This window comes from Scardinius erythrophthalmus, assembly GCF_964197995.2.
Source record: "Scardinius erythrophthalmus genome assembly, chromosome: 9".
Classification (NCBI taxonomy): domain Eukaryota; kingdom Metazoa; phylum Chordata; class Actinopteri; order Cypriniformes; family Leuciscidae; genus Scardinius; species Scardinius erythrophthalmus.
The window spans coordinates 38,856,629-38,882,029 of record NC_138229.1 but is presented as its reverse complement, the minus strand read 5'-3'; the positions used below and the strand labels follow the sequence as shown (position 1 = coordinate 38,882,029).

Genomic DNA, 25,401 nt, shown 5'->3' with positions numbered 1-25,401 from the left:
GGAGAACGATGACAAAGAGGACATTTTAAATTTTTTATAACCATTTTTTTAAACCGTTTTCTGCAAGCTTATAAGTTATAAGCCAATAAAATAATTCAAATTAATTTATTTAAATATATTTCACATCATAGAGGATGATAAAAAAGAGGACAATTTTCACATAACAGTTTTCTGGAAAGCTTGATTCTGATGGGTCAATCCATTGTAAATCAGAGCTGGAAATGTCACTCCACTGTCTCTACAATAGTAAGCCCATAAAATATTCCTATTTATTTATTTATTTATTTATTTATTTATTTATTTATTTATTTATTTATTTATTTTTATTCCATTTGCTCCATCACCCTACAAAAACCTTTGATTTGAACATTTACTTTGACATTGATGCATAATTTTTAACGTTTACAAACATTCGCTGTTTATTTACTTATAATAACAATAAGCTAATAAATGTTCATTTGGTGAACATCAGTTAATAAGCTGACATCAGTGGTCTCGTGATCTGTTTTTCTGCTGTTGATTATGTTTGTCTGCCTGAATTTTACTTTCACTTTGGAAACTAATATCCAGGAAGCAAAGGAATCAAGAGAAGAGAATTGGCGTTATTTCACACGGTGTGTCTTACTATCGTGTTTCTGGTCAGTGTTAAACGTGTTTTTTCGGTATTAGGTTAAGTCTAATGGTTGAAGTCAACAAAGGAACAGAGCAAAAGTTGCGTCGATCTGACTTGTGTTGTAACTAACTAATGGAAAAGTTTTGCCAAAGGGGAATGTACAGCGCAGAAAAATGCAACATTTCGCGTAGTGACGTTTATTATTATTATTTTGTTTTTAATATTTTTCTCTGATCTACTTTTTTTCTGTGGCTTTTCATTTCAATTCTCACTTTTGAGCGTCGGGAAAAAGCGATTTGTTAGACTTAATGTTCGCCACTTCCGCAATGCTCCAGACAGAGTTATAAAGTAGCCAACATTTCTGTTGTTCTGTGGGAAGTGGTCTTTAAGAATAGAGGAACTATGGCTACAGCATCGAGCCTGAGTGTCATGAAGCCAACAGATCTGATCAAGAAAATGCCTCTGGATTATGGAGGTTTTGGGGAGGTTTACCTGTGTTACCACAAAACTCTAGGCCAGGTGGTGTTAAAGACAGTCTACACAGGACCGCCACGCAACGGGTGAGTAACAGCCATGTCTGAGCATGGACTCGATTCTTTATGCTTTGTTGACTTTAATAAATTCCATTTAAAGGCTTAGTTTGAAATGAAAATGAAAACCATCCCATAATTTACTAATGTATGCCATTGTCATACTCCTAGAATGGCTTAAAGGGAAAGTTCAACCAAAATTGAAAATTCTATCATCGCTTACTCACCCTCAAGTTGTTCAAAACCTGTGTGAGTTTCTTTGTTCTGCTGAACACAAAGGAAGAGATTTTGAAGAATGTTTGTAACCAAACAGATCTACAATGGACGGCCCCATCGACTTCCATAGTAGGAAAAAAAATACTATGGTAGTCAATGGGGCCCGAGATATGTCTGGTTACAAACATTCTTCCAAATATCTTCCTTTGTGTTCAGCAGAACAAAGACACTCACACAGGTTTTGAACAGCTTGAGGGTGAGTAAGCGATGATAGAATTTTCATTTTTGGGTGAACTTTCAATTTAAGGGTTAGTAAATTAAGGGATATTTTTTTTTGTGAACTAACACACTTTAATATGACTGTGTGTCAGGCGGCAGAAGCAGTCTCTGCTGGATGAAGGCAGTCTGATGAGCAGATTAAACCATCAGCGAGTGGTCAAGCTGCTGGGTGTTATTCTGGAAGACGGAGACTATTCTTTAGTAATGGAGCTCATTCCCAATGGAAACCTGCTCAGCATGCTGGAGACGGTGAGACTCGCAGACTCTGCTGTAGCACTTTTACGCTAAAATGTACATCAAGTTTAGTGTTTTTATTCGAATGGGACCAGTGTGACATTGAGGGCCCCATCTTGCACCCAGCGCAATTGACTATGTACACCGACGCATGTATCATTCCTATTTTGCACCCGCGCAAAGTGCGCTTTTCCCTCCACAGAAGCACGTCGCTAAACTAGGGAATGAACTTGCGCTCCCTGGGCGGTTCAGCGCAAAAAAGGAGGCGTGTTCCAGCGCAAATGTTCCTTCATGCTATTTTGCAGGTTTAGAAAACAATTGCGCCACTAACCAGGAAAAAATAGTTTAAAGTCAGTGGCGCATTGCGCATGTTATTCATATGCTATTTTAAGGGCGCATGCTTGGCCATAATCAATGTAGCGTGTGCACAACGCGCATACACTTTGATTCTCTCATCTACACAGAAGCAGCAGTTTTCATTTTTGCAAATCATACATTATTATGATAGATAAATAGATAGATAGATAGATAGATATATAGATAGATAGATAGATGGATAGATAGATAGACAATTTATTATAAAAGCATACATCTAGCTTACACATTTACCCAAATTATCATACGCCTTTTTAACCGAAGTTAATTTGGGTGGGTTTCTCCATCCCCAACGTCCCTGACAAGAGCGTTGCTCTCCTTGGCTGTGAACCGCTCCTGGCGCGCGCCTGGCAAATCCGCCGTTACAATAGGAATCCGCTTTAGAAAAAGCGCGTCTGCTCTTAAAGGGAATGTGAGATGACGCTCTGATTGGTTTATTTCACGTTACGCCCAAACCACACCTATGAATAATGAAGCTACTTCAGACCAACCCATTTTAGATTTGCGCCTGTCATTTATCCCGCCGGGAAAATAGCAACAGCGCCAAGACCCGCCCACAAAGTTACTTGCGCTTTGCGCTTTGACACTTGCGTTTCAGATCGTTAAAATAGGGCCCTGAGTGTCCAAAGACAGTCTGAATGTACTTGTAATTTTACAATGAAATCTATTTCAAGGATGCTCAACATCTGTAAAGTTATTGGTACCTTGATATAAAATGCAGCATCAGTTAATGTTCCTTTAACTTGCATAATGAACATTATTACTATCTGAGTTGAATTCTTTAAAGTCGCATGAAAGTTGCGCTAGTGTTTTCTTCCCTGACTAGGGTTGCAAAATTCCTGGACTTTCCAAAGTTGGAAACTTTCTGGAATTAACGGGAATGTATATGTGTGTGTGTGTATATATACAGTGCTATGCATAAGTTTAGACACCCATGCTAAAGTTGACTAAAAAGAGGAATACATTTTTTTTTTTTTTTGATTTTTTTTTTTAAAGGCCAGTTACGGCATTAAGTTCAGGCATTAAGGCATTAAGTTCAGTTTCCAAAAGATGATTTTTTATTCCTCTTTTTAGTCAACTTTAGCATGGGTGTCTAAACTTATGCATAGCACTGTATATATATATATATATATATATATATATATATATATATATATATATATATATATAGTGTTTCTGCCGCTCACACACGGCAGCGGCAGCGTTTGTTTTCAGTGTGAAAAACACACAAAACACATCTAAAACAGGAAAGAGCTTTGAGATTGACTGTACAACTAGATTTGACAAGAAATCTGGGTCCCACTTTATATTAAGTGCCGTTAAGTACTATGTATTTACATAAAAAAATAAGTACAATGTACTTATTGTGTTCATGTTGTATTATAAATAAATGAGAAATTTCAGAGAAATAAATGAATCACTGCAATTCATAGAAACAACAGGAGAGCGAAGAGTGGATTTGCAGTTGTGTGTCAATATGCTGAATTTAGGGGTAAAATCATACCCTATTATTGTATTGACAACTTACCTTTTGTGTATTCTGCATGATTGAATGTTTTTAAATAAACACTGACAAAAAACTGGGCGATATATATAACATTGATATGAGGGTTCACATAGATTTAGACCTATATTGTATTTATATAAAGCGTTCACAGGCAAATTTGCTTTATGTATTTCCCCGGCGTGGAACATATAAATGTCAGGAAACACGAGTCCTGTCGCAGTTTCTCCTATTAACTCCAGTCATGCAGCAGCTCTTCTGCCACTCATTCCGGCTGAGGGAGTGTGTTCCCGCGGGAAAGTGACGTAAATGCATACCCTCTATTAATTCCCATAAATTTCCATTAAGTTTTCAACTTGGACTATTTCCAAAATTCCCCAGCTCAACTTCCCATTCCCTAACTGTGACGTTTCTCCAGGGTGGGATTTGCTTCCCCTCCTCTGCTCTAAATATCCCTGCCTCTGATGAATTATTTTTAGCCTCGGTTGGGATAACATTCATCCCATTCATTGAACATTCTTTGAAGTTTATAAATAAGTGTGTTGGCACACCTGGCACAAGTGGTGCTATGCGTTGTTCTAAAATCAGGTTCATTCTAGCATGTTAAATTAGCGTTTGATGAACGCGCTGGGATTTTTTTTCTTCCTCATAACAGTGAAAAGAACTTTAAATACTCTGTTGTTTCTGGACATACAGATAAGAGGAATACATCATTTTAAACTAAAGGGTCTTCTTTTATTTGTATCTTATTATCTTTATGCTTTTGTAAAATAAAGGAAAAAGAAACAAACAAACAGGATGCGCATTCTCGAGACTGGAGCGCGTCACAAAAATGAACCAAAACTTGGTGAAAAATTGGCCTCAGTCACGATAAGAATTATATCTATAGAAAGCTTGAAATGTGAAATTAATTATGTAATCCATATGAAAGCAACGAGAGGTACAGTGCTTCGATGAGGAAAGGAAAAGGCATAAGAGGGGAAATTTCACTACACTTGATGAATTAAAGTGTAAAAATGGATTCAAATATTACTTTTTCAAAAATGTTCAATTTTTGTTTCGTTAAAGTTCATAATTATTCTATAAACGTTACTTTAACAGCTGCATGAAATGCCCACTGTGGTTCGTGATTTTATTTTCAAAACTTTCTGAAAGTTTTGCTTTTTTCACAAATCTGAAAAAGTTTAGCTTTTTTCCCTGCGTATATCCGTGTAACAGCTTCTTAAACTAGAACAAAAGTAGGCCTCGTCATCAAAGAAGAGAAGAGATGTTGCGAGAGAGGAAGCAGAAGTTATTTTATAAACTAAAAAAATAATGATGTGTACGGGTAAATCATTTATAATAAATACTGCAATATTTCATTAAGGATTTGTCCATTTTTGATTTCATCGTGACTGTTTCTGTCCTCGTATTTTAGTCGAGTCGAATATTGTTTGCTTCATTACCTGATTTGCGTAATTCCTTTAGTTTACTGTAGCCTGGCTAAAGTCAGACCTCTTTCTCATTGAGACGTGGTCTGGGAACCACATGTTCATTTTCTCGTATTTGAGGCGTGGTTTACGAATGCCCAGAGCCGTTTATTGGGTGCTACGAATGTCTATCAAATGTGCCTGCACGTAGCTCATAGCCAATCGTTTCAATTATACCAGATGACGTATGTAGAGCGACAGAAATTCGACGAGGAAGAAGACGAAATAAACTTGCGCTCTAAACTACTTAGAACACTATCTAAGGCTGCATCGAAAGGTAACTTCGCGTCTGAAGCCATGTTGGATCCATAGATATAAACAAACTGCTTCGGTGTGTCGCATAGATGTCGTCATCGTCTTGCTGCTCCCTCCCCGTTCTGTGATTAGTTCCCTTTTTGAGGGGAAAATCTGGTCCATGGTGTCCAGGCTGCCTAGCAGTGTGAATAAAATCGTGCTGCGCGCAAGGCAGAATGGGGAAACCCAGGCTAAGTTTACTGGGCAATTAGTAAACCAAAGACAGTGCATGAAAATAAACAGTTCATCAGTTAATGCAGTTCATTTTAAGTTTTCCTCACTTTTGAAGTGGTGCACTTAATATTTTCCTCATATTTTTTGTTCCAGGTGACGGTTCCAATATCTGTGAAAGGAAGGATCATTCTGGAAATCTTGGAGGGAATGGTTTATCTCATGGAGAACCAAGTTATTCACAAAGATCTAAAACCCGAGAACATCCTGGTGGACAAGCATTTCCATATAAAAGTATAAAACTTCTCTCTTAATTCCCCAATTAACACCCTTTTGTAAAAAAAATGTTTTGCAATAGTTAAATATTTAGACCTGATTCATATACAGGCACATTTTTTTCTTCTTCTTCTTCTTCTTCTTCATGCACTGGTCAATTTAGCATCTTAAACGTTGGTTTAATCATTCTGAAATTACTGAGCCAAAGGCTGAATCCGAAATCCCCCCTATACCCTCAAGTAGGGCGTTGTTTGAGGGGACAGCCATTTGAATTGGATTGAATTGAATTGTGCAATCAAAAACGTTGAGGCGGGCTTTACACGATGACGATAGCGCAACGACGTTGAAGCAGATTTTGTACATAACAAAGATGGCTGCCGCCGTGGAACATCCGGAACATCACTCATTCGAATCAGCTATCGCGTCTGTTTTAAACGATTTGAACGTTTCCTTTTTGTTAAAAACCAAGCAAACAACAGACGTCGCTCTGCATACGTCATCTACTTCATCGCTCTGATTGGTTTTAGGTCCATTCAATTGCGCCCAGAGGCATTTGAGCGACGTCTGTTGGTGACTCTCCTTTGGAAATGGGCTGTGAATGACCTTCCCCAGACCCACTCTCAGTTACAACTGTCAACCAGGCTAGCAACTTCCATTTATTATAGATATTTTGCACCGATTTCCCAAGAAGTGATGGTTTTGTTCTCTTAAAGTCCCCCGTGGTGAAAATCAAGCTTGTAATGTTGTTTATATGTTTATATGGTGTTTTTAAAATGCTTTAAGACTAACCATGTGTAAATTCATAAGTCGACACCATTGCTGAGTATTTTGTCCTTAAAACTGCAGTGAACCAAAGACAGTCTCAAAAACACTGTTTGAAATCGCTGGTGTTTCTGACGTCACAAACTACCTTGTAACCAATCAGATCAACGTGTGATCGTCAACGAGTGGGTCTCTGACCTGCTGTGAGTGAGTGGAGGCGGGGCTCGTTTGCATATTCATAGAACCGCGTATACTAAATGATGCAAGGGTGTAGAGTTACATTCAAGATATTTTAAGGCATGAATAACTTTTTTTAAGGAAAAAAAAAACTAAAAGTTTAAATATGTAATTTTGGTGATCAAAGATGAGTTTTAAAGGGGAACTATGCAGGTTTTTTTAGCTTAATTTACCTTAACTGAACAGCTTCGGAGTCATTGGAATGGTTATTTGACTTTTTTCGGGTTGAATGGTGGGGTCTCGCTTCCCTCTAGCGCCTGTGAGTGGAAAAACCACCGTTGCAACTTTGGGCCGACTGGCCGGCGCTTTACGGCACTGCACACATACATTTATATGCTAGCCTTCTGTGTATCATACATACCTCAGTGGACATGGCTCCGTGCGTTTGCCGGCTTCTTTGAAAACAAATGCACATGACCAGAGGGAGAAGATGGGAGGGGGGAGAGTCGCCAACGAGTTTTTATGACGGTGTTGTCAAATATCTATTCTGAAGCTGTAGGGGGAGCTCTATAGAGAAACCTGCGAGCAAAAAGCGAGAAAACAGCGAAGAAATTGCCAAAACTGCTTAGTGCCGCTTTAAGGGATAAAATGATTGACTACAGACCAGGGGGACTTGAAACACATGAAATAAAAACAGTGCTTTATTCACAAATATTTTATGCGATAATCCAATTTGACTTGACTTTTACCCAAAGACAGAAGAAATTTCATGCATCCTCTGCACTGGTTCTGTTTGTTTTGCATCAGATTGCAGATCTCGGTCTGGCCACATCTGAGGCATGGAGCAAGCTGACGAAAGAGGAATCTCGCAGACAAAGTCGTCTGGGAAAGAAGTCGTGTTTACGCGGCGCTGGCACGCTGTGTTATATGGCCCCGGAGCACCTCGGGAGCATCCACACCCGCTCCACCGAAAAATCTGACGTCTACAGTTTTGCCATTGTAGTTTGGGTCATCCTCACGGGCCGTGAGCCGTATGAAAGTGAGTCTCGTTTCAGAAACACTTCCTTCTGTGGAAGGACAATGTTAACATGGCTCTTTTATATATGCAAGAGAGTCTTTTTCAGGGTAGGAAAAGGTCTTAATAAAATTAAATTAAAAATGAATTTTCATTATTGCTGTCAGTTTAAACATTACAGTTCCTTATTCTCAATGGGAAAAAAGGGGGTCCCTGATATAACACTTAGAAAAAAAATTGTAATGTAAATTTATTTGAACCAAAACAGCCATGATATAGTTTAACATGACCATTTCCTTCAATAAAATAGTCATGTTTTGCCATTGTGCTTTTAAGGCTTTGTAAATGCATGCAAACCCTCTTTAATATTTGCCCTATAACAAGCTCAAGACCAGTATTTAACCAGAAAGTGTTTTTTCTGTTACTTCAGATGCCAGAAGTGAGGATCACATCTGCCACTGTGTGTGTCAGGGGCAACGGCCCGATGAAGCACTAATCCCAAGTGACACACCTCAAGAGATCATAGACCTCATGAAGACATGCTGGAATAAGGAGAGTAAAGACCGCCCCACATTTAAAGGTAGAAGCACTGAAGTTTTATCCTCAAATTAATGTTTTGTCACACGTGCCAATCCGAGTGAATTGAGAATATTTAACAACCACAAATCTTCCTCACCAGACAATTTTTGCATTATTTCTGTCAATTTAGCACGTTCATTTACAATCTTAAAAATAGAGGTATTGGCATCAATGGTTCCAAGAACCTTAAACATACATGGAACCTTTCCATTGCATAAAAGTTTCTCAATTGTAGAAAGGGGTTCTTTAGATTATTCAAATGTGAACAGTTCTCTGGGGAGCCAACAGGATCTATAATGCCCTTTTTTAAAGTATCGATTTTGTTTTTGGGCTCTACTAGAATAGGTTCCATTTTTAACTGGAAAGCCAATAATCATTAGCAGATGGCAGTTCATGGCGTCACACACGAAGCGTCTGTGAGTATAAAAGGGCGTTGAGTTACACGTCATCAACTTTTTTGTCTTCAGTTGCCACGTGTAAGATAAAAGCCTGTTGTAGCATTCAACTCGTGAGGGAGCTGGGTGCGCTCATTACGTTGCATTCGCAGTGAGAAGCTCTGTTCTTACTTGATTTTCTCTAGCGTTTGCACTGAGTGCGTATGGCTCTCGAGGGAGTTGAAGGCACTCATGCCGATGCATTCGCAGTAAGAGGCTCTGTTATTGCTTGATTCTTTCTAGAAAGATAAGAATCTAGCACTTGCACTGAGCATGTTTGGCTCTTTAGGGAGCATTCATTGCGGTGTGTTCGTGTTGGGAAGCTGCACCCATGCTTGACTCATGGTTTTGTTCCTGCGGTTGCCAAGGCAGAAGAGCGGGATGAGTCACTGGGATTGTAGGGAGGAGCCTAAAGGGAGTTTTCTCTTTTTGGGCTTCTCCTGCTTTGGTGTTTTCATGTCGGTTCAGGAAGAAGATCTGTGGTCGCTTCCGACCTGACTGATTAATGTTACGTTTCTAATTCTGAGGAATGAGATGCAGAGAGAATTGAGTCATGTGTTATTAATAATCTGCCTCCTCCGGTGCCCTGTATACACGTTTGTGAGCCTTTTATTACTTCAATATCTCCACATTAAGGTGTCAACATATTGGAATTTATATTTAGCTCATATAGTCTCTCCCATGCATTCGAATTATTCGCATGTGAAGAGACTGTGTGAGCATAGATATGTGAGAATACCCCCAGCTGAAGAGAAGCTTGCTAGCTATCTCTCCCCTGGTGCTGTATCCTCTGAGAAGGCTTAGAAAATGTTTGTCCTCTGCTTTGATCTCACACTCTGACCTAGTCTCTAGTCTGAGTCTAAGACAACATTTGCACTGGATTAGTATTATCTGGGGACCTTGTGTGATTTAGAAATTACCGCATTCGCACGGGATAAGCGAAGCCTGTGATTTTACTCGAATTTACTGACTTATCTCCCGGATATGATGTCAATAGGCTATTGCTTGTCGTTATTATAGGTGTCGCTGTATGATATATCATAAACAGAATAATGTTCTTTACCGCATGCTGCTATCCATCTCCATCTAATCATTCTTTTTGTTTTCGCTCTTCTGATGATTTTCAGCTTTCTCTTTCTGCAAATTGTATAGTTGTATGGTGAGGGTATAATGATATGACCCAGCACCCAAAATACTATCAGAACACTCCAACGCAGCCTCCATTCTTCATGAAAGATGGATAAAAAGGCGCACAGGAAACAAAAACCTTATAACTTATAAAATTATAAAATTATATACAACCCAGCCAAATCACAGAAATGCCGATTCGCACGGGACTAATATTATCACAGGACCTCTGTGTTCAGAGAAATATGGTAGGTCATTTGCGGGGGAATTTTTACTTTACAAATTACAGACATGGCCGATTCGCACGGGATTAAGATCACAGACAACCTCCGCAATTATTGCAAATGACTAGAGGTCACCAGGTAATACTAATCCAGTGCGAATAGGGCTTAAGAAAGCAGCTTTCAGGAGATATATCCCTCTCTGGGGGTCCGTGAGGGCTGATGAAGAGTGAATGGAGTTATGTAGGGCAGTATAGATTCACTCTACTTCGTTTACCTCCCTCCCAAACTACTGTTGGGTTCTGAAGTAGGGATGTATGCTCCCCTTTGGATGGGTGTTCTACTATAGCCCTGGTTCGAAAATGCTAATGAGTATAGGAAGTTCACCAATGGGGTGTTCCTCCTTATTATCTGTTGCTTACTGTGGTTCAGCACTAAAGATGAAGCACTAGCTACTGCAGATCTTTGACTCAAGGCAGGGTATGGGCTGCCCTCCCCCAGTTACATTGGGGTCTTTATGTAGGTCCTAGGCTTCCATGTGGCTTCCTTAGCATTTAGAGCATTGATAATGAAAGTTATTTGGCAAACTGCATTATGTCCTGCACCTCGTTTGCCTGGTGTAACAGCCAGGACTTCCCTTGCTGTAGAACATATTGCTAGTATCCCTAGTATATTGGCTTAGGTAGTAACACCACTATATGAGTCACATGGGGTTGACATGCTTTTGACACCGGCTGGGTATTTCGTAGAGCATATTTATGCTTTGCCCACTGTTTATGCATATTCGCAGCCTTGTGAGGCAGCCATTCCCTCAGCATGGCGTAGTGGGTATTACTTCCCCATAGCATCAATACCAAATGCAAACTCACAGACTTTACTGTCATCAATGCCGTCTGCCAATGATTATTGGCTTTTGTTTACACACTGGTGGCGTTCCCCATAGTGTCAATACCAGATGCAGTGTCTTGTTTACCTTCTCAGGCAACTGGGTGGAGGAATATTGTGACGTCTTCATTCCCGGAAGAAATATCAAGACTTCAATGGGGGTGTTTTAGGGAGTTCAGAAACAAACAGCAATATTACACATTAAAGAAAGTTGAACATCTAAAAAAGATAAATAGGTCTTCATCAAGAGTGTAGCACGATTTGTGAATGGAACAGGAAGCAGATTAACTCGTTTTAACTTGACGCGACATCCTTAAAAAACGCAGCACTCACTTAGGGAATCGTCATTTAGAGGGGTTTAGCAAATGTTGATACGTGGGATTAATTGCTATGGAATAAATAGCGTAGCATACAATTAATTTGATTTTTAATTTTTAATTGATTGACAGTTTTGGTTTATTCGTGACAAACAGCACAGCTCATCATGTGCAGTAACTCTTGTGTGCCTCTCTCCTCTGCTTCATCTGTCCTGGAAAAATAAAGGCTAAAAACAAGTTTTATTTGCTTGCCAAAGCCGGTTTGTAGTTGACTGTTCATTTTGGGCCTGGATTACATCGGAATCCTTTTGTATCCAAAAACCAGTTCAGCTCAGTTCAGTTTAGTAGTTGTAATCTACTGAACTGATTATCAATTTGTTTGTTTGTTTTATTTATTTTTACAGATAGCTATGAGAGCTTTTTACCATTTTACCAAAAAAAGCTGGAACCAAATGTAAAAGCGGATTTGGAAAGTCTGATGGTAAGTTTTTGTTGTTGCTGTTTTGTTTTCTCTCAGCTTGTGTGTCAGGTGAATCTGTCAGTGTTGGAATGTCCAAAGAAATGTACTCATTTATTCTTTTAAAGGTTAGTAGGCCTGTTGAGATTATTACATAATCGCCTGAGCACAGAAATTCCCTGAAATATACATAATAAATACTTAAATATATTTTTAAGCATTTACACTTCAAAATTATAAAACATTTTAATAGTATATTATTATTTTCTATCCTGTGCAAGATTTGTTTTATGATCGTTAAAGGAAATCTACGGAGCCCCTGAAGGGACATGGTGGTGGAAAAATATGGAAAATATATTTCAATGCTTGTGTATTTTCTCTCAAAAATTTTGCGTTCTCCTGAGAAACTTTGCTTTTGCTCACAAAGAACTCAACGCAAAAGCATTGAGATGCTGGGATAGTTTGGGATAGCATTGGGATAGTTCACCCAAAAATGAAAATTACCCCATGATTTACTTGCCCTCAAGCCATCCTAGGTGTATATGACCTTTCAGGCAAATACATTCAGTTATATTTAAAAATATCCTGGCTCATCCAAAGATTTACAATGGCAGTGAATGGGTGTTGATATTTTGAAGCCCAAAAAAGTGCATCCATCCAAGATAAAAGTGCTCCAAGGCTGCGGGGGTTAATAAAGGCCTTCTGTGAAGCGATGCGTCTGTGTAAGAAAAATATCCATATCTAAAACTTTATAAACTAAAATAACTAGCTTCTGGCAGACGACCGTACGCATCGATTTACGGCGAAAGAGTGACCCTTGAACTTGACGCATGACGGAAGCGTAGAGGATAAAGCAAAACAAAACACTGATCTAAATTATAAGAATATAATAAGCTCATTTTAAGCAATTCATCTTTTCATAGAAGCCATTATTTAACCTAGACATTATTTTGTATTTTTTTTAACCAATACAATACTCTTTGATGTAAGACATGCTTAAAGTCTATTCATTTAAAACTTCTTTTAATTTTTTTGTACACTGACAAAACTGTCATATGATGTATATGATAAAACGTGTTGATGATTAAATCAGAATCGATTTTTTTAACGTGCACACTGCAAAAATGTACAGAGTTCCCCGCTGTTAACACATTCTAACCATTCTTCTAAATTGCTTCTTTTCCTTGTTTTAAAGAGCAGACTTTATATTTATCTATTCCGGGTGCTAATTTAGGAAATGACGAGCACATAAAGCTTTGTGCAGTGCTGCTTATATTTATCAAGCAGTAAAAACGCCCAAAACAAGCAGTGTATGAGAGTCCGAAGCAAGGGCTGATGGGACGATGTTGTCCTGCTCCACTTCACAGACGCACAGACGAGTGGAAGGAGAATTTGTTGCAAACTTCTTTCAATGGAAAGTAGCTAAAGCCTACTCGAAAAGTTGTTAGATGGCGTCATACTCTAATTAACATATTTATACCGTAATTGCGTAGTATTTGCATTAAAGACTACATGTTGCTCTCCCTTCCAAACTGTTGATCTGCACTAAAATCCTGATTTATAATCGAGACGTCGTCTGATAAAATCTCCATACACATAAGATAAAGAGAATGGCTGTGTTCAGGTTAGAAACATCAGATTATCTATTTTAACTGTATGCGCTGCTCCTCTCTCTTAACAGAGTAGACGCAGAGAGACAAAGTCGCTCAGTTGGCAACACTTGACGGTCATTTATGACACTTCATTCAGCAAACAACAATAGCTTGTTCTGTGCGTTATACATTGCTACGCCATTTCTACTTCATTGCCCTTGCGTAGTACTTTCCTGTTTCGGTTTTCAATCCGATCGAGTGTTTACATGTCCTCTTGTTATGATTGGAAAAGGTTTAAACGATCCTTTATAAATTAAATTTTTATGGATTTGGCCAATTCATTCCAATTCATTTATTCTGATTACAACTGGATTAATAGGGTCCGTGTAAACACAGCTATTGAAAAGAACAGACTCCATATGATTCAGTCGTGAATTGGTCGTTACCAGACCATAATTCTTGCATTCACACGTCTTCTTGAACTCATGTTGTGCACGTTTTGAAACCAGTCTTATAATAATGACTGCATTTGTGGTAGAGATGCAGTCAGGAAGTGAAACATAAGACAGTCGTGCTAGTATTATTTATTTCATTACATTGCTTTGTTTTGCACAGAGATTGTATCAGGGCCCTGAGGAGCTTGTAGAAAAAATGAAATCCCTCACAACAGACTCACTCACTCCTGAAGGTAAGCAAATGTATTCATAAAATGACATTCATGTTGTGGATTTGATGTGTCACTTCGGGGATCAGCAACCATTTGACATCAAGTGCCATTTTAATCGTTTATCATTGTGACACCATATAATTATTAGGGCTGTCAATTAATTAAAAAGCTGCGATTCATTTTTTTCCAGTTTAACGCGTTAAAATATTTAACGCAATTAACGCAGCATCCATTAATTTTTGTCATCCTTTGGGTAGCGTTACATTATATGATCCCGCTCTTATTCATGCAAATGCTTTTAAACCATTCAAGTGTCATGGCGTTGGATGGCTATAAATAATGTTTAAATAATGGGGGGTGGAATCATTTTTATCCAGGATTTTTTGCGTTCCCATTTGCTCCAATTACAAAAGAAAAAAATCCACAATAGCATTTCTATGACATTAAAAAGAGGAAATAAATGTCAAGAGATTGATTAAGTTAAGAGAGAGAGAGAGATGTCAAATTTGCCTTCACTCCCTCAGCCGCTGTATTAGAAACACTTAAGCAGCAGTTTTCTGTAATTTAATGCCAAGGTAATGCATCATCACAGTCTGTTAAACTGTTCCATTACTGAACGTAATAATGACATTTTTATGTTTTATACAGTCTGATTAATTTTTTTTTTAATGAATCATAACTAACATTTATTTTCCTTGCAGGAATAACATTTATATGCTTTTGAAACCTAAATGTTTCCAAACACTTTGGTCAAAGTCAGTCAGTGTGTGTCTGAATCAACTCCAAATATGGAAATGAAACTAAATTTATAAACTCATGATTTTGAGTAACAAAGTAAAGCTTCTACCTAGTAACAGAAGGGTTTGCTGAATTATGCATAGGAAGAACCAATAATATTGGAGAAAAATTATTTAATGAACCCTGTCCCCTTTGCCATGCTCCTATTCTATAAAACTGTTGTACTCTTTTTGCTGGTGGGATTCTCTAAATTGTCTGAGAGCCTCCGGCCGTGATTAAAGCATTTTCTAAGGCATTGTCTGGAATCTGTCTAGTTAATGTAGCGCAGCAGGTTATAGGACTCTAGAGATCTTATTCCCGAGTACTAGTGTAAAAAGGGACAAGACGTCGTCCGACTCGAAGCCAGTTGTTGACTGTAGATGCAGTACTAGAGTATAAATATTATTAAGTGTCGACTGGAGACGTATTTATATTACATGGTTCATGTGCCACAATTCCGGGTCTCAGATTGGATCTGACCCACGGACGTATAAGCAGGAAAAAAGCTAATGGATTCCGATATTCTCAGATCGTTTTTAGATCTCATTCATATGTGGAAATAAATCTGATATGAATCGGATTCGTGCAAAAATCGGCGGAATTGGGCATCAAGACCTTGGGCCCTATTTTAAGGATCTAAGCGTATGGGCTAAAGCGCATGGCGTAAGTGCACTTAGGGTGTGTCCGAATCCACTTTTGCTAGTTTAACGACAGGAAAAATGGTCGGCGCGCCCGGCGCATCGTCTAAAAAGGTCATCCCTATTCTCTTAATGAGTAATGGGTGTCTTTTGAGCGTAACGTGCAATAAACCAATCAGTCTCATCTCCCATTCCCTTTAAAAGCCAGTTGTGCTCGCGGCATGGCGGATTCGCTATTTACGTGACGGAATTTGCAAACGGAAAGACTGAACGTGTCTCCAGAGAGGAAACGGATCTGCTCGTGCGTGAATTTAAAGTGTGCAAGCAGATCATCTTCGGGACAAGGTGTCATGCGTTGTGGACCCACCTATAGGCGCACATTACTAACACACGACCTGGTTTTTGTTGGTCAATGGCGGAATATTTTTTAGCTGCCTCAAAGTAGCAACACGCCAACTATGCGCCTAAACACACCTCATTTTCAGACCAGCCACCCATGGGTGCAAATACATTTGCTATTTAAACAACGTGTTGCAGGACGTGAAGACGATAACTGCGTGGGGCTGAAACTAGCAAAAAACACTTGCATCGCGCCTGGCGCCGTATTGCGCCGATGGGGCCCTTTAGTGTAAATGCGGCTTAGAGTGACAACACTGACTGAATTTGATTAAGTCTGTGAATGTTTTGTTATTTGCAACAATGTTCATTGTACGTGAGGCACATCAGATGCTCATATATGCAACGTTTCTTGTGTTTCTGCAGACTCTTCGCCATCTTCCAGAGACTCTCCAGCGCCCTTGAGGAGCTCAGATATCGGGCCGGTGGAGGCCAGCATTGAAGACCTCAGCTTCAAGACGGCTGAAGAGTCTCTGGAGGTCGACGCAGCTCCTCCCATCTCTCCACATCTGGAGCTGAAACTGGCGCAAGAGTACAACTATCACAAATATGGTAGTCGAATAGTTGATCAGCCAGACTTGGCATTGCACAGCATCTATAATCTGCAACCAGCCAATAGCAGATGGCCCGGAGATGTGTCTTCTCAGATGTCTTCTGTGAAACCCACCACTTACCCAACCCCACAGGACAATCTCTATCTGAGACCGGCTGCTGCGAGTTCATTAGACGGTTCTCACAGGCAAGACTTGGCAAGTCACCTCTCGATGCCGTATTCTGAGGTGGACAGACTTAATCATCCAGCATACAATCGTTTCAAGTCCTGCCCAGATAGTGGATCTGCAGCAGAGTCTCTCATATCGGATTCAAACCCTGGCCAGCGTTTGAACTCACAATTCATATGTCCTCCGTCTGACTCGGGTACAGTTAACAGTGAAAAGTGAACAGCTCATACCTGCAAACTCGGCAGCTTGCGGTGAAATTCACCGTTCTGACATTAAAACGGGTCATTTGTGTGATTCGTGCAAATCACAGTTATTTTAGTATTAGTGATATAATATTATTGATTTTGTTAATAATTATTTTATATTTTTTGTTTTCACTTTAATTTTAGCTCAAGTTTTAGTATCTTACATCTTACATCCATATGATGCCTAATAAAGTAGAGTTTATAAGCCCAGCGCTGCTTTTTTTAACAGAGGTAATCGCTTTATTTATGCTTGTCCATAAACGCCATCTACTGTCAGAGAGTGAATTTTCATTTTTGAAAATTGCCGTTTTTGTTCAGACCAGTTATATGTAACATACAGAACCATTTATTTGGTTGAAATCTGAGGTTTATCATTTAATTTTAATTATTAGAACTGTAATGTTGTTTTCATCATCACCTTTCCCGCTGGTTCTGAGTTTGCAGGCATGAGAAGCTACTGAGTTGTTTTTTCTTGGAATTGCGTGCCGTACTGGGACCGTACTTTTAACTTTTCTCCTTCTTTGTTTGCTTTTTCTTTAGGGTGGCCTGTGAACATCTCGAATGCCAAAGCAATTCAAATCGGGAATTGCAACACAATGAATTTGCGATTGTCTGATAGCAGCCCATTCAGCTCATTATCCACTGGATCTGTCAGTGGAACCAGATTTAATGAGCTTCTATCGAAGTACGGTAAGACGTTCTCACGCTGCTTCATAACTAGTGAATGCTGTGAAAAGTTCAGGGTTACTTTTAAACAGTGATGGGAATAACGGTGTTATAAATAAACGCCGTTACTAACGGCGTTATCTTTTTCAGTAACAAATAATCTAACGAATTAGTGTTTCCCCCGTTACAACGGCGTTACCGTTACTGACAATAAAATGCAGCGTTACTATGACTGAGCTCACTGAAGCGGTTTTCATCTGAGTAGGCTCTCTCTCAGCCATAGGACCTACAAAGTTTTTTCTCTGGTGTGTGTGTGTGTTTAGGAGATGCCGGACTGGACAAAAGCGAAGCGAATGCCGAGAGCGCGCTTGACAGTGCGTGAGAGAGACCAAGGGTGTCCAAGCTTTATATAGTATGTGTGTATAAATAAATTACACATTTCAGCATTAGAATAATCTCCGTAGCCTATTGGTATCATCTGCAACGTTTTAATTAGTTTACATGAGCCGCGTTTCCACCAAAATTACCTGGAACAATTTGTCCCAGGAACTTTTTTAACAGGAACTTTTTTTCCCCCAGACCCGTTGCTATCCGCGTTTCCACGGCGGTCTAAAGTACCGTGAAGATTAGGCAAATAGTCCGGTGACGTACGACTGCGCGCGACTTTACAGTTCCCACTGGATTTCATCCTCTGAATTTAAGCTTAATATAGCCTGAACCTCGTCATCGGTCGTATTTTTTAAACTTCATTGTTGATTCGAATAGCAAACAACTGTTTCTGCACGCAGATGGTGGTTGCATAAAATGCTGCGTGGAGTCAACCAATCAAAATGCGGCATGAACTCAACCAATCAGCATGTTCAGCGTCCAAGTCCCACCCCTGAAAGTTCCTGAACTTTGAAAAAGCACTACCTCACGAGCAGGGACTTTCGGATGGGGAAATATTTACCCTGAACTTCATTTAGACCCTGATTCCTGCGTACCACCCCAAAGTTCCAAGTTCCTGGGGAAAGTTCCTGCGGTGGAAACACGGCTTATGGTTATAAAAATAAAATCTAAAAATAACAGGGAACGTTCTGACAACATTCTCTTTAAGTTATAAAATAAAACCCCAAAATAACCTGCAGGGAACGTTTCCAGAAAACATCTTTGTTTGACACGTGTGGCAAGCACGACTAGAATTTGGCTTAAATAACTTCTGATGATGACGTTTTCTGTAGGTTATAAAAATAAAAAACTAAAAATATTATATTTTATTATTATTATTTATTTTAGGTACATTGTTCAGTATTATATTGAGAGCACTTCTTGTTAAACTGTTTACTGTGTGAGGAAGAAAATACTTCACGTAGGCTACAGTCTACCAGTTGTGAAGTTGTGTGACAGTTTATCATTTTAATTTGCACTACAAAGAGTGTATATTTTTTATTATTATTTTTTTTTTTTGGTACATTTCTTAAGCATAATTTATTTTTGGACTTATTTGTTGGCCAGTTGTGGTCTGTGCAATAAATATTAAAAGTTCTAAACAATCTATTGTGTTTTATTGTTCCACTAATGATAATATTTACAATAATATATTGAATTTAATAGGTGTCTCTCACATTGTCCTACTGCAACAGTAAAATAGTGTAGATTAGTGTACAATGTTTTATAATAATAATGTATTCTAGTTACTGTCCATTTCATTTCATTTAACATATTTAATACTGGGGGCATCCAAGTTATTTGACATATTTGAAATTATTTTTTAAAAGTAACGCAATAGTTACTTTCCCTGGTAATTAGTTACTTTTTTAATGGTGTAACTCAGTTACTAACTCAGTTTCTATTTATGAGATGTAACTAGTAACTATAACTAATTTTTTTAATTAACATGCCCAACACTGCTTTTAAACATATTCCACTACATATTCCACAATAACTGCTATAAAATGTAATCTGTAACATATTTCAGTAGATAGTTCCAGTACTTGATTCTGATTGGTTGAGCCGCGTTCGAAGCCGTTGTAAATGACTCAACAAACACACACCTGTGACCGCATTACATTAGTGTAAATGACTCAACAAACACACACTTGTGACCGCATTACATTAGTGTAAATGACTCAACAAACACACACCTGTGACCGCATTACATTAGTGTTACTGCGCAACTGCCATTTGTGATGCTCTGTTGCTGCATGTGTTGCTTGGCAACCTCTTTGGAACTACATTGCGTGGCGGAGGAATAAATGTGTTATAACGTTATATTTTTTGTTGCTGGTGTTTAGTTTATGAATAAAATAAATATTAAAATGAATAGTTTTTGGGGAAACTGTTTTATAAAAGCAGTAAGCCCCTTGAAGCCGTGTTTTACAGTGGATTTAGAACAGCTAAGGGGCGTCCACTGTAAATCCACTGTTAAACACGGCTTTGCGGGGCTTATTGCTTTATTCTAAAAATGTAACGGTTCATTATGTAAGGTCTTTATACACCACTGAAAACATAGTTATGTATATGATATTGCATTTCTGTCAACAGATCCTCTTGAATATATTACACAATGCACAATGCAATTTAAGGACCTTGTACGAACCCTGTAACAATTCTATTAATATATTTATTATAACATGTAATATTAAAATATAGTATTGTTATTATGATTATTAAACACTTTTAAATTTGAAGTACAGCAGTGTATTATTTCAATAGTAAGATGTTTCTTTATTAATATAATAAAATACAGATATCTTTAATAATTGTGGGGTTTGGGGTCAAGTTAGGTTTTTCTTCTTTTTTTTCAAATTTACATGCCTGAATCCTATTGCTTTATATGTCTTTTGTTACAGTTTTAATAAATGATTTTATTCAACTTTTGTGAATTCGATTAACTAGACATCCTTTTTGACGATTAAACCATCATCAAAAACACATTCCCGAAAAAACGGAAAAGACAGATTTTGGGAAACAAATAAAAGCGATAACTGTGCCACATCTGATGAATGTCTCTGTCATGTGATTGTGTTGTCGTGAACAGAGGACCAGACCGTCACCGAGGTTCACCTGGATCTTGTGCGGCAGAACGTCGGTGGAAACTGGAAGCAAGTGGCTCGTAAACTGGGTCTGACCGACATCGACGTGGACACCATCGAGCACGACTATGACCGCGACGGCCTGGCGGAGAAGGTGCACCAGATGCTGGAGCGTTGGAAGATGAAGGAGGGTCTGCTGGGCATCACCGTGGGTAAACTGTGCCGTGCGCTGGAAGGCTGCATCAAATCCAGCGCCCTCCTAAAGCTGCTGGAGTCCTGAAACACCACTGTAGTCATATGTTAGTGTCATGATCACGTGATCACGGGGTGAAACCGGCTGTCTGTACAACTCTCTCTACCTTCATCTAAAGGTGAACCTTTACAAGGCTGGCAGAAAAAACATCCATCACTGTTACACAGTGTATTTTTTACTGGATTGGATGCGTTGAACGCTACAGCATAATGATTACAATTCTTTATAATACTGTTAATACATCATAGCATGTCTTGAGTAGGGATGGGCATGATTAATCGACGATCGACAATTGATCATTAAGAATTTTGTAGATCACGTTAATTTGTTATCGATTAATCTAATGCAGGTTGCATTGTGTAGTGTGAGTCTTGAAGCAATGAAATGAATTTCACTGGTTGGCAGCAATTAAACATTTTACCACCCGGGGGCAGTATTTGACTCCATACTCCGTTACCTGCGAGTTTCCGTTTTGATTTCAAAAGAAGAATCATGAAGAGGTCACGGCGAAGTGTGGCGTGGGACCATTTTGATTTAAAAATGACTTCACTGCAAACACTGCGATGCCGTGTATAAGTACAACACGGCCACGACTCAAATGATGTACCACTTAAACAAAGTGCATCCGACCCTGGTTAATGTCGGTGAATCCTGCTCTCAGTCTCAACCTAGCATCAAGTCGGCGTTTGCACGGAGGACGCGGTTCCCCGGGCTGGCCAAGTTAGCGCGGAGGTACCTGTGCATCCCGGCAACGCCAGTCCCCTCAGAGCGGGAGTTTTCGGTGGCTGGACTGATGGTCACCAGGCTGCGTCTGGTGACCATCAGTCATGTCAACATGCTTATCTTTCTCAAAAAAAATCAGTAGACTGGTGCAGAAGTTGTATGTGAGTTACTAGTTATTTTTTATGAGGCTTTGTTAAGTAGCCTAATTTGTTAAGTAGCTTAATTAATTGTTAGGTAGGCTAATCTCTCTCACCCTCTTTCTCGACTCCGGGCCTTGGAGGGCCCTAGTTTTGAGTTACATTTTGACAAAACCAGTTAGATCTAAGTATTATTATGTTTTTGGCTAAGTTATTGTTTAACATGATTCTTTTTTTTGGTATTATTATTATTATTTTGGAACAAACGAGGGTCTCTGTTTGAGAACGCCGGCTCTTCACATTTAGCCTAACCAAACGTCCAGTTTAACTGCCACAAGTTGATCTTCTTGTAATAAAGATCTGTATTTTTGTATTTTCATTGCATTTTTAATTTATAAAAAAATACGTTGATCGTTAATTCTTAATTTAATCGAATGCCCATCTCTAGTCTTGAGGTCATTATTGACCGTTTTTGGCCACTGCCATTTTCCATTTCCGTTGAATCAACCTTTTATTTTTTTTATGATTTTCCGTTTGGTGATTTGTTTTAAATTAAATGCTGGTATACAGACGGGTGACAAATGACATGAAAAACCAACACACAGGTAGTGTATAGTGTTGGGTTTGCACGTGTCGCCAGAAGACCTTCAGATGAAACGCCTTCCTTCGAAAACTGTGTTCGGATGGAGATCTGGGGCCTGGTGTGTAAACGTTGTGTACGCACAAAATGGGCATTGAAACATATGGGGATTTATAAAAAATAAACTAAGCACAAATATGTGCGCACTGTCCACACACTAGATTATGCTAATACACTCGTTAACTGATACGAGCTTACTGATAAATGATTTTCAACTCTCTTTTCCTTTTGATACACATTTATGTTAAATATGCCACTCTCGTAAAAGGAGTCAAATTACACTCAAATTACAATAAATCATTATCCAGGGCCCAGTTGTTCAAAAAGTTAAATCTGGAATTATCAAGATTTAGAAATCCCATGTTTTGCTATCCAGGATAGGTTTGGATCAGCATGACCCAGATACACACTTTTTCAGATTACCAAATCTGGATTAGCAGAGCTCCAAATTGGGTTACATTTCACAATGTGGCTGCTAGTGTATGAAGAACAACAGGTAGAGGAGTCAGTGTGGGTCAACCCTCTGGTGCTCTTCACGTCAGTGTGGGTCAACCCTCTGGTGCTCTTCACGTCAGTGTGGGTCAACCCTCTGGTGCTCTTCGCGTCAGTGTGGGTCAACCCTCTGGTGCTCTTCACGTCAGTGTGGGTCAACCCTCTGGTGCTCTTCGCGTCAGTGTGGGTCAACCCTCTGGTGCTCTTCGCGTCAGTGTGGGTCAACCCTCTGGTGCTCTTCACGTGACAGTCAAATGACCGAATTTATTTTTTATTTCAATTAAATGAATGTACTGTATTTTAGTTTGATAATGTTTTTTATTTAATATTTTTGGGGGATTTTATGGCACTAAGTTATATTTACGCTGTATTTATAATCCATTTGTTAACTTTTTGAGCATAGACCTGAAAAATGTAACTTAAACTGCTGTAAATCTTGAATGCTTTAGAGCGCAGATTTAAGTTTGATCTCTTTCAAAGACGACACTTGGCAGATTATTGCTGAAGTGAAAAAAGTTACAGAATTGTACGTTTATTGTTGTGAAAAATGCACACAAATACTATTTTCAATCTTTATATGAAATATAATATGCTTGGGTCAGGATAATTCGTTTTTTTTTTTTTTACTAAAAAACTAAAACGTTTTGAACACAAACTGATGATTTGATCCAGATCAAACCCAAGATTGGATTTTTTTTTTTTACTAATCTGATGTAATAATCATTTTATTTTTTATTTTGAACAACCCATTTTCAAGATTTGATCCAATCCGATAGCTGAAATCCGATAGCTGAAATACGATAACTGAAATCCGATCAGATTACTGTTGAACAACTGGCCCCTGGTGACTGGAAGACAAATCTTCCATCTGGATAGAAATGCTTCATCATGGGATAAAGCTGATCAATATTGTATTGGTTTGCTGTGACCCAAACCATGCCAGCAAAATGCATCTCTTCAGATTTGTCACCCATCTGTATATCTAAACGTTTTTGAAATGATGTCAATCCAAACTGTTTTATTAAAAAGATTTTTCTTTTCCTATGATGACATCATTTTCCGTCTGTTATCTTTCCAGTTCTACATATGAAAAGTGCCCTTCTTCCGTTTATCAGTATAGCTAGAGTTCACAATATATATATATATATATATATATATATATATATATATATATATATATATATATATATATAGGGAACAGAGTACAAGACTAAGTGCCCTAATTCAGTGATATATAATTAAATCAGGCTCTCACTATTAATTAAATATTAACTACAACTTTCCCCTTAATAAACTCCTAATTACTGCTTATTAATAGGTATAGGTAATAGGATTATCACTGAACTGAAGAATAGTGTTACCATATAATATAATTTAATATAATATAATATAATATAATATAATTTATACCATGGTCTGGGTGAATACTCGATTCTGATTGGCTGCAGGGTGTCCGTTAAAAAGTGATAATGTACACCGGCGTAACCAAGGAAACCAAGTTATTGTTTGTAACTTGTAACTTTTGTAATTTCGATTGTAAAACTAATTAAAATATAAACTAATGTTTTAAAAATGTGTTATTTGGCAAGTGACCATGGTATAAGCGGGTTAATGCCCTTCGAGGTGTCCATTGTCAGGTATTAATGGACTGCGCGTCGGACGGTTCACGCCTCACCGTCGTCCAATTAATACCTGATAATCAAATGCCTGGCGAGGCAGTGCACGGCCCAGAATGAGTGTGTGACGCCATCAGCCGTCTCTATGCCAGTGTCTGAATCTGGAAATTTATGAGCTGGTGCTGAGAGACTCATCTAAATCTGTGAAGACACAAAACCAAGCCTGTGAAACAGCTGATCTCTGCTGGACTCTCTTCAGTGCGTGTGATGATGACCTTTAGTTAATCTTGTGTGCAGGTTCATTGTTTTGTAGTCTTTTGCATTAACTAACAACTTTCTTTTATTTACGGTGCTTTTCACCCATTTAGATAAAAGTAAAAACAGCATAAATTGACATTTCTTGTTGTTAAAGTCCCCCTGTGGTGAAAATCAAGCTTTTAATGTTGTTTATATGTCTATGTGGTGTTTTAAAAATGTTTTTAAAATGCTTTAAGACAAACTGTACAAATTCATACTGTAAGTCAACACCATTGCTGAGTATTTTCTCCTTAAAACTGCAGTGAACCAAAGGCCCTGTCCACACGAACACAGGTATTTTCAAAACCGCAGCTTTTTCTATGTGGTTTGGCAGTTCATCCACACGCAAACGCAGTATTCGATTACTGAAACCGCACTTTTTTGAAAACTCCTGCCATGGTGAAGATTTTCAGAGACTCCGGTTGCAGTGTTGTCGTGTGGACAATGAAACCGGAGATTTTGGCATGTGGTGTCAGAACCGGAACCGGCAAAACCGGCCAACATGGCTTTACGGTTAGGGTTATATCGCCACCTGTTGGTTTGGAATGCTCAACGCTTCATAGCGTGTTTTTGCGTTTTCATGTGTACGC

At 38.7% G+C, this 25,401-nt stretch overlaps 1 protein-coding gene across 4 annotated transcripts; it reads left to right on the top strand.

Annotated features, from left to right (window-relative positions):
• The first annotated feature begins 549 nt into the window (after window positions 1-549).
• Window positions 550-23,947, top strand: ripk1l (receptor (TNFRSF)-interacting serine-threonine kinase 1, like). Of its 4 annotated transcripts, XR_014030801.1 has the most exons (11): window positions 550-1,173; window positions 1,731-1,887; window positions 5,842-5,979; window positions 7,708-7,939; window positions 8,346-8,495; window positions 11,884-11,960; window positions 14,144-14,216; window positions 16,373-16,924; window positions 17,514-17,663; window positions 20,659-21,164; window positions 22,215-23,947. XR_014030801.1 is itself a non-coding variant. In XM_081374750.1 (10 exons), the coding sequence occupies exons 1-10, from the start codon at window positions 1,016-1,018 to the stop codon at window positions 20,931-20,933; spliced, it is 1,962 nt and encodes a 653-aa protein (XP_081230876.1). In that variant the 5' UTR covers window positions 550-1,015; the 3' UTR covers window positions 20,934-23,947. The 4 variants fall into 4 exon arrangements, 3 of the variants coding, with proteins under 3 accessions (XP_081230876.1, XP_081230877.1, XP_081230878.1); XM_081374750.1 differs by having other exon boundaries at window positions 20,659-23,947; XM_081374751.1 differs by having other exon boundaries at window positions 569-1,173; window positions 17,514-17,658; window positions 20,659-23,937.
• Window positions 23,948-25,401: the final 1,454 nt, after the last annotated feature.

Coding starts and splice junctions, on each gene's coding strand:
- ripk1l (XM_081374750.1), top strand. CDS start 1,016: ATGGCTACAGCATCGAGCCTGAGTGTCATGAAGCCAACAGATCTGATC. Junction 11,961..14,143: donor CGGATTTGGAAAGTCTGATG/GTAAGTTTTTGT, acceptor TGTTTTGCACAG/AGATTGTATCAGGGCCCTGA. Junction 17,664..20,658: donor TGAGCTTCTATCGAAGTACG/GTAAGACGTTCT, acceptor TGTCGTGAACAG/AGGACCAGACCGTCACCGAG.